The 10,327-nt window shown below is 30.4% G+C and overlaps 1 protein-coding gene across 3 annotated transcripts; it reads right to left on the bottom strand.

Moving 5' to 3' along the window:
* Positions 1–5,644: 5,644 nt before the first annotated feature.
* LOC112777622 (uncharacterized) lies at positions 5,645–10,103 on the bottom strand. Of its 3 annotated transcripts, none has more exons than XM_025822003.3 (8): positions 9,720–10,103; positions 9,501–9,644; positions 8,683–8,750; positions 8,543–8,593; positions 8,376–8,435; positions 7,819–8,277; positions 7,300–7,416; positions 5,645–5,898 (listed from the first exon to the last, which is right to left on the bottom strand). In XM_025822003.3, exons 1-8 carry the CDS (start codon positions 9,844–9,846, stop codon positions 5,863–5,865), a joined length of 1,062 nt encoding a protein of 353 aa, XP_025677788.1. In that variant the 5' UTR covers positions 9,847–10,103; the 3' UTR covers positions 5,645–5,862. The 3 variants fall into 3 exon arrangements, with proteins under 3 accessions (XP_025677788.1, XP_029151816.1, XP_072083508.1); XM_029295983.2 differs by having other exon boundaries at positions 5,645–5,888; XM_072227407.1 differs by having other exon boundaries at positions 5,645–5,885.
* Between the last annotated feature and the right edge of the window lie 224 nt (positions 10,104–10,327).

The following is a 10,327-nucleotide window of genomic DNA, read 5'->3' as shown; positions in this document are numbered from 1 at the left end:
TAAAATTAATTATTTTAATTACCTTTATTTCCATTCGATGACGTGATTAGTGTGTTGAATAGTTTCAGATCTTCTAAGGCAGGAATGACTTAAAGGATGGAAAGGAAACATATAAAAATGGAAGAAAAGCACAAAACAGAGTTTTTGAAGAAACTGGCAGCCACGTGATCGTATGGGCGACGTGGCCCATGCCAGCACGAAAAGGCATTGACGCGGCCGCATGACTGACGCGACCGCGCGCCTTAAGCAGAACACATATGGCGCGGTCGCATGACTGATGCGACCGCGTGACAAGGAAAACTCCGAATGACGCGACCGCGTGACCCACTCGGACGCGTGACAGAGGCCATGCACCAGAAATTGCAGAAAACGCTCATAGCGAATTCTGAAGCCTTTTTTGGCCCAAATCCAAGTCCAGAAGGCATAGACCAGAGGTTATGAAGTGGGGGAATGCATCCATTCAAAGAGAGTCTACACTTTAGTTAGTTTTCTATGATTTAGATTTAGTTTAGAGAGAGGTTCTCTCCTCTCTCTCCCCTCTTTAGGATTAGGATTTAGATTTAGGATTTTATGCGCTTTCAAGATTATCTCTTTTTATCAGGTTCAATATTCCTTTTTATTATTTTTCCAATTTTATTTATGGATTCTTCTATGTTACAGATTACTCTTTGAATTAATGTTATTTGAGGTATTTCAGTTTATTATTGCTTTCTTTTATTTACATTATTGTTATTCCCATCTGAAGACATTTTTATTCCAGTAGATTTACTTTTCTCCTTTTGGTCTTGGTTGAGAAATCAGTAACTCAGGAGTTATCAAACTCAAACATGATTGATAATTGTTATCTTTGTTAATTAAATTGAACTTCAATAATCCCAATCTTTTCTTAGGAAATAAATAAGATCCGAAGATCAAATCAATTAATCCCTTGACCTTCCTTTGCCTTAGTAAAGGTTAACAAAGTGGAATTAAGATTCAATTTTCATTATCATTGATAAGGATAGCTAGGATAGGACCTCTAATTTCTCATACCTTGCCAAAAGTTTATTTACAGTCATCTATTTATTTTACTTGCCATTTAAATTACTTGTTCTTCATTTACTTTAATTGCTAATTAAACCATTCGCTCCTCATTCTCAAAACCCCAATTTACAACCTCCATAACCAATAATAAGAACATACTTCCCTGCAGTTCCTTGAGAAGACGACCCGAGGTTTGAATACTTCGGTTATCAATTTATTTAGGGGTTTGTTACTTGTGACAACCAAAACGTTTGTACGAAGGGATTTCTGTTGGTTTAGAAACTATATCTACAATGCGACTATTTTTATAAATTCTTTACTAGCAAAAATTCTAACGTCACTACCCTCACCTATTTTTCTTTTAACGATCGAAAGTTTCAGGGCAAAATTTCTATTAAGGTGGGTAGGATGTAAAACACCATAAAATACTAAATAAATAATTAACAACTAATAAATAAATCAAATGAGTGTGAAAAAGGATTAAAGAATTTATATTTATAATTTGAAAGAATTAAAATATTTAGGGTGCGAATTAAAACGCTTATCTTTAAGGTTTTGGCCCAAAATTGGGCCAACAAGCTAAAACAAGTGAACCGGGTCCAAGTGGGCCCAAACTCAAACATATAAGCTTCCTTTGCTTTACAAAATTCAGAAGTTTCACACACACACACACATATATATATATATATATATATATATATATATAGAGAGAGAGAGAGAGAGAGAGAGAGAGAGAGAGAGAGAGAGAGAGAGAGAGAGAGAGAGAGAGAGAGAGAGAGAGAGAGAGAGAGAGAGAGAGAGAGAGAGAGAGAGAGAGAGAGAGAGAGAGAGAGAGAAAGAGAGAGAGAGAGAGACCCTAGCCACCCTCACCTTCAAACTTCCATCACTTTTGCTACGGAGTTCCAATTGATGAGCCGTTTGCAGCCACATGTTTGTCTTGGCTTCCACTTCAATTCTATCTAAATAGTTTGGTGAGTAACTCGAAATTTCAGCCCTAGTTTCTCATTAAAAGCTGGAATCACGTTTTTGGTGGTATCCATCACTAATTTCAGTGGGTAAAAATAAGGGACCTTTTTTTCCTCTTGGTTCATCAACTTATGAAAATTCTAGTTTTTAATATTGTGTCAAATTGTATAATATGTTGTTAGATTGAGTAATTAGAAGTTTAGCTTGGTGGAGTTTTAAAAAGAAAATCTTGGAAGTTTGAAATTGTGACATTAAGGTATGGGTGGTAGTTTTGAGTAGGCATTATGTAAGGTTACGTGGTTACTTACCCTTAGGATAAGTTGAATGGAATTGATTGTTGGTACGCTTAAATAATGGATATGAGTATTGAGTTGGTGGATGTGTTTTGGGTTTGTATCATTCTTTCGGTCCTTCTTATAGTAACTTAAGATATAACTATAAATAATTAGTCTTTTTTGTTTATTAAAGTATATAATTTAATATACTAAGAAGCACTCATCAAGAATATTTATTATTGCACAATCATACAATTTCAATGTTAATTCTTTTGTTAAAAAGTTATAGATAGTTTTTGTTAATTTATAATATTTTTATTATGATTTTATAAATTTTATGAGTTATATAATTTTAAAAAAGAACTCAATATTTTTTTGATAAATCATTTGCTAGCTTCATCTATATTATTTTTACAAACAATTAGTATTTGTGGTACATTAACTTAATATATAAGTATATGATGTTAAATTTTTTAACTATTAGACGGTATAATTAATAATTAAATATACTAAGAACCAAGACTTATTAGTGTTTACAGTAGTTAGTTTGGCGATGTAAATTTTAGTATTTATCAGTTGAAAACAAGGGTTTTAATTTTTACAAGTTATAATTTTAATTTTTAATTATTTTTAAAATCTTAATTTGTGTTTATGGTGGTTAACTTAGCGAAGAAAACTTAAGGGCTCAGTCTCACCAATAATATTATGATTTTGTAAATTATTGTCAAAGTCAATGTAATTCCTTAAGCTTAAAATAATGAATATAATAGCATAAGATTAATTTTATACTCTCTCTTAAATTTTAGTGAATAGGTGTACACAAAGAAGAATTATTTGGATAATCTATACATAATTATGTTTCTATTTGATCTTGAGAAGAAACAAATAGAATTTATATGATTGATTGACACCTTAAGATAGACTAAATCCGACTCAAAAAAATTTACTGGTACCAATTAAAAGCAAATTTTAGGGTTATATAATCTGTATAAAAAATATTAAAATATAACTAAAATTATCTGTATAAACATATTAAAATATAGCTATTATTTATAAATTATTTCTACAAAATATATACTATAGAAATCTAAGGATTAACAAATTGAGAATAAGTATTTGTATCATTTTTTTAGTTTTTTGTATGGTAATTTAAGATATAATTATAAATAATTAATCTTTTTATTTATTAAAATATATAATTTAATATACTAAGAAGTACTCATCAAAAATATTTATTACTGCACGCACAGTGTACAATTTCAGTATTAATTTTTTAATTAAAAAGTTATAGAAAATTTTTATTAATTTATAATTTTTTTGTTATAATTTTATAAATTTCTTAAGTTATATAATTTTAAAAAAATACTAATATTTTTTAGATAAATCATTTGCTTCATCGATATTATTTAAATAATTTTTTAACCAAGTCACCGAATCCAATTTTTATGGTGCATCTAATATTTATATTTTTTTACAAACAATTAGTATTTGTGTATATTAACTTAACATATAAGTATATAATATTAATTTTTTTTACTATAGGAGTATAAAATTAATAATTAAATATACTAAGAAGCAAAATTTATTAGTGTTTACTGTGGTTAGCTTAGTGATGTAGATTTTAGGATTCACCAGTTGAGAATATAAATTTGTATAATTCTTTTATTATTTTGAATATTTATAATTTTTTTAGTTTTATTGTTTCTCACAATTTACAACTTTAATTTTTAGTTATTTTTAAATTCTTGATTTGCGTTTTTAGTGGTTAACATAGTGATGAAAATGTTAGGGTTCACCAATAATGATATTTTTTGCAAATTATTATCAAATGATCAAATCCAATGTGATTGTGTAGGTTTAAAATGCTGAATATAATAGCATAAGATTAATTTTACACTCTCTCTTAAGTTTTAGTAGACAGTTATACACACAAAAAATTATTTGGATAATTTATACACATTTAATGTTTGTTTTAACCGATGTCTGTGTTTTCGCTCTATCTATAAATAAATGTTAGAGAGCATTTAATAAATGGTTTTATATTTGTTGTGGTGTATCCTGCTGTTTACTTGGTGGTTTTCGTAAGGAGGACTCCTCAAGCCTCCCTAAAGAACACGAAAAACTCATAGTTAATGAGGAGGATTGATATTTGTATTGTCATGTCTCTTTCTTTTTGCTCTATATTCAAATAAATGGGATGTTTTTATGGTCTATATTGTTCTTTTTATCCTTTTTTTTTTAAGGTCTCTTTTTTCTTCGTCTTTAATATTAACAATTTTTGTTAGAAAAAGTCTCGGGAGTCAAGTACAACCTAAGTCAACTCAAGCCAATCATTTATATTTTTAGTTTTAAAATTTGAAAAATTAGGATAGTAGATAATTATTTTTCTTTTTTATAACAGATCTCTTATTTTTCAACTAGTTGGTTCTAGTTGGCTACTCTTGGTTGGTTTCCTAACGCAACCATTTTTGTTGACCTCCACTAATTTTTTTTAATGAGAATTAAACTATGTCTTGTGATATAATATAATTTATTCTGTCGTATATTTTTTTTTTAATTGAAGATAAGAAAACTCGAACCCGCAACCTTTTTGGTGAGTATAGAGAGATTATGCCATTTGAGTTATACTTCATTGGCTATTCTGTTGTATACTTGTTTAACATTCGATTTATTTTCTTATTTGTTTTACTTTTATTTTTACGTATATAATCATCTATTTAATTCTTCCATTTTCACATAATCTTTTGTATTTATTTTAATTTATGTATTCGTTTTATAATTTGCGGAGGTAATTCTCTACATCTATAATCTTACGGCTAATGTTTAAGATTTATTGTTGAAAGCGGTTGGATTTTCTTCACTGGAGATTTGGGTTTATAATACAAATCGTAGTAACTATTATAAACAAAACTGAGTAGTTATGGTTGCTATTAGAACATACATTAACTCTCTTAGAAGCATAAAAGTATTTCTTCTTGTTTAATAGCACTTCCAAACCATAATTTGCATAAAAGTGAACCCCTATATAGCTAATACCCAAATCATCGATTTTAAATCCAACAAATAAATAGCATTTCATATTTGACCTTCAAGGTCATCATTGCAAAGTGTTTGGTCTTAAGGGTCAGGAAATGCAAATATCTTCTCAACATTATGCAGTTCACACTTCACAGTTTAAATGGTTGGATGCAATCCCGCTACGCTACTTTTATATGCTAGAATTTCCTTCTTTACGATACAAGAACATGAGCTTTGTATACCTAAGGTTTGTCTGATTTTATTTTCGACTTCAGTTTTTTCCTGTTTTCATCTTTTTTTTTTTTTAGTTAACAGGATTTTGTGAAAGAAAAAGTAAATAGACGAATACAAAAACAAAAACATGATCTAATTGCTTTCACTTTTTTTTCACAAAATCTTGAAAACAAAAAATACTAATACAACCAAAGGTGTTATACATTGAAGTGGATGGAACGAGCATCCAATGAGAACATCCAATGAGAATTAAATAAAACTGTTGAAACATACAGACTTACATACTTTAGCATCCAATGAGAACATCCATTTTACCAAATTACAAATCCTCACTCATGCTCCATGATCATTGCTTCAGGTTTATCAATGCTGCTGCAAAAATCTAACAATTAAGATAAAAGTAATAGTTAATTCAATTATATGCTATTGCCATTTTCTGTTGTCTATCGTCAAAATTTGTGTCGCATTTAAGAAATCAGAAGTAAAAAGACTCTGATACAGATACTTCAGACTTCTGTTATGGTAAAGTATGAATTGTTTTAATGACCAGTGTTAAGCGAATTTAAACAAGACTAATATATTCGTTTAACTGCACACACGTAGAAAGCCTCACTAAGCATGTCCTACAAGATATCGAACATCTATTTATTTGGGATTGCAGTGTGTTTCTATTTTCTTGAATCGCTAAAGCAACTTCAGATTCAGAGACACAAAAAAGGTAATGGTCTAACCGATGTATAAACGAAAGTGGAAAGAAATCAACATCACTTATTATATTATAATAACAGAATTCACACAAGCCTTGCGAGTTGGTTTATCATAATCCAAAAAATATATATTAAACAATCTACTCTAGAATTAGAATCAAATATCCACAATGTTAATTGATCCCAAGATGCAAATGTATAGAATATACTAATGTTGATTCCATTGATATACTACCATCAAAGTGTTAGAATATATTTAGGATATTATGGATTAGATCAATATTGGGTGAACAAGTATCTTTGTAACCAAGTCCCCAAAAAGTTACTGATATTTTTTCTTTTTTATTAACAGAAAAAAAATCTTCAAACCAAAATTTTTAAAAATCAATGCAGAAATTTTTGGGGAAAAAAACAGAAATATTTTGATAAAAACAAAAATTCTATATAAATGACAGAAGAAGAAGAAACATGCCAAGGGAGTTAGGGAGGAGAAGAAAAAGAAGGGAAAAGAAACAAAATAAAAAGGAGAGAAACAGAAATAATAATAATAATAATAATAATAATAATAATAATAATAACAACAACAACAATAACAATAATGATACACAGAAGAAACAAAAAAATGCAAAAAAAACAGCAACAAGTTAGCAATAAGAAGAAAGCAGATCAAGAACGTTTGGTGTATCCTACTTCACCTAGCATTACTGTATTGCTTATAAAATTTCTAGATATATTTCATATTGATTTTATGTCGATTTTATATTAGGCTAAATTTCGCCACTATGATTAGGAGTGTATCTTTAACTAATAAATAGACACTCTTCGGTGTAGATTATCAAGAATTCCATCACAAAGTTCATATACTAGCCATAATTTATGCACTGTCCCTTTTGAAAAGGAAAATATATAGACTATGTTTAGTCTTCCACCAAAAGAAAGGTAGGTTCTTTCTTCTCTGTTCTTTTCAATTATTTCCACAATGTTTTGCTCGAGTCATGTAACTACAAGTTGAAGCTAATATATTTTAACAGTTCAAAATAAAAGATATATATTGATCAATTTACAGAAAGGGATACCTTAGATGGTGGACGTGGAAAATGTCTTGAATCAGATTCTATACCAGTAGATTGGTTGTCCTTACTTCTTCCCTCATACCTGTCTCGATTGCTTTTCTCTCTGTATTCCAGACTCCCCTGATCAAATTCCTCATTATGAGAATGATATTTACGCAAAAAAGTATTATATACAATGGCTCAATTATTGGAACTCTCTTCTGTTGGAAAACGTGCATTATTAATTAAAGTATCTGCCTAAATAAATCTGAGATAAATAGGAAAGCATTTTGGAGGAGGAAAAAACCTGTTTAGAACTTTTTCCTTACGCTAAAAAAAATAAAAAAATAAAAACTCTTTAACAGTACCTAAACTCTAAACATTTTCTCTGTTGAAAGAAACTCACTAATGACAGAATAAGAGTAATTCCATAACTAGGCATGAGATTTGAGTTTTGCAAGAGATCATATAGGTCTAGCCTCCATGTTGCTACGGATGTGCAAAAGTAACAAAAGCAATTACACATAGTAAGAGATTGCAGACCTTAGTGGGTGGCTGCAGATCAGCAACAGATGATTGATTATCCGAACTACTTCCCTCACTCTTGTCAAAACTGCTATCCTCTTCTTGACTCAATCGCAGTGCCCCATTATTGAATTTGTCAGTTAATTCAGAGGGTGATGCATTATTCTTTGGCATAGATCTTGTCCGTGATCGTAAATTATAAGATCTTGCATTTTCTGTCTCCTCATGTGTATTATTCCAAGAAGTGCTAGGGGAATTCTGATCCTTCTTTGAGAACTGAGTAGCTGCTGCTCGTGCCCCAGCTATGGCTGCACTTATACTTGATGATTTGTCCACTTCAGCTGCTTTTACATTGGGAGTAAGCGTGGCAATACAACCTGGCTTTAGCGAAAACATATCTCGTGGATCTGGAAGTGGAAATTTCACTGGCAATGGACCTTTCACTGGTGATAAACCTCTAACTGCAGCATCATGGATCTTCAAATAAGCAAGGAAAAAAAATAAGAATCAATCTCCATTCATTCAAACAAAAAGCTCAGAAATTATGTGGATATTTTAAACCATATTAGTATTACCTTCCTCTCCAAGTTATAAACACCTTGGTATCCCCGCATCTCAAAAGGAATCAACAATTTCTGTATAAATAGCAGAGAAAAATACACATTGTTGAGCAAAGAAAGAACAGTTATCAATTTACAATGATCTGGATTGCACAGTACAACAATAACAGAACAGCACCAACCTGTGGTTGTTCACATAGCCAACAGTAATCAGTTTGTGCTTCTAGCCTTACCTGAGTGCAAAATGTGATAAACTTATTCAATATAATCAGAATAATTTTGAATCAAATTCAATTAGAAAAAAGGGGTTGGTAGTTAGTACCCCTTCAGGAACCATGTCCCAGCCAGCAAGCTCCTCACGCTTTAAACAGCCAACAACTTCGACACATCCTGCATCAAACAATCAAGTGTGAGATAAAAAAAAATTCAAATAAAAGTTGAGCTAATACAATATATGGATTTTATTTTTATGTCCTGCCACTCCATCGTTTCAAGAAAGTTTGACACTAATAAACAATCAAGTACTGTCATATGGCAAACAACAATGCTATATTGAAACAAAAAATTAGCTACCAAATCAGTCATCATATATTTTTGTATATTTATGCATGCAGCATGTTGCCTAACATATTTTTCCAATAAAATAATCAGCTAACAAAATATCAAACTAATTATAATAAAATAATCAAACTTATGATAGCAAAATCATCAAATTTTTTTACAGCACCATAATCAAAGTTTTTCTTGAACACCAAATATGTATTCCACTGAATGGTGCTGAATTTTTGGATACATGAAGCATGGTTGTATCCCAAATATTTGACAAAACAAGTTTTACAAGACTCTATCTAATTGGATGGCATTATAAAACAGAGTAATGTTAGGAAACCAACTTTTCGGCCAACATCAGCCAATTTTTTAAAAATTATCTTGTTTATATCAAATTCTAGACCATAAATCATGAACCATTAATCCTAAATTATAAACCAAGCCCTAAAATTGGCTAATATAAGCTAACTAAAAGTTGGTTCCTATGAATTCTCTAAAAAACACTCATTTATACCCTGTAAGAGCAGGTGCAGACAGTTCTTTAACCTATTACATAGAATAAGGGGTTGTTGCGGTGGTGGTGGTGCATACCAAGAAGCCTAGAAACGGGGTAGTGTTCAGGGAACTTGATGTCAGTGACGCCATTGATGGCATAAATCTCTTTGTAGAAGTACTCCATTGCTTTGATAGTGGACTCATCTGGGACCTTACTAGCAGCATGAATCCAGAGACGACCTTAACAATAAAAAATCACAATAATAAATTTACTTATTAGAACTTTATAGAAAAAGAGGTTAGTTAGTTACTTACCAGTGATGGGAGAAGGCCAGGACCTGCCCTCGACGTGCTTGATGCCATAAACGAGAAGAGAGGCCCAAGGCTGGTGCATAGTGAGACATGGGTTTCGGTAATTGCCAGAGTTGTTCCCTTTTCTCATAGCTATTCTCTTTTCGATTCAATTCCCAAACAGAATAGAACTTAGAACAAACCTCACTCTACTATGAGATCTCTTTCTGACTTCGTACTTGTCTTCTACTCCCTATTGTTTGGGACCTTGGGGTCTTCAAACTCCATCAGTTTCAACAAAGAAAACAATCTTAATTGAAAATCCAATTTTAACCCTTCCTTTTTCTATTTCCTTACAAATCCCTCTTCTTTTCTCTTTTAAATTTTAAATTTTAAAACGTAAATAAAAACCCTAATTTTAAGTTTTTAACTAATCTTGTTTCGGTTGCAGTCAATATGTCATGCTATTTTTTAGGGGTTTTTTATAAATAAATAAAACTAAATATCTTATTTATGTATAATTTGAGAGGTATTTACTTATTATTTATCTTATTTACTTATTATTTATCTTTCGTGGATTTTAGACGTATGTTTCAATCAAGTTAATTAAAATTTAAATTTAAAATCAGAAT

The sequence above is a fragment of the Arachis hypogaea genome, chromosome 19, assembly GCF_003086295.3.
Source record: "Arachis hypogaea cultivar Tifrunner chromosome 19, arahy.Tifrunner.gnm2.J5K5, whole genome shotgun sequence".
NCBI classification, from domain to species: domain Eukaryota; kingdom Viridiplantae; phylum Streptophyta; class Magnoliopsida; order Fabales; family Fabaceae; genus Arachis; species Arachis hypogaea.
This window is presented reverse-complemented; position numbering and strand designations above follow the sequence as displayed.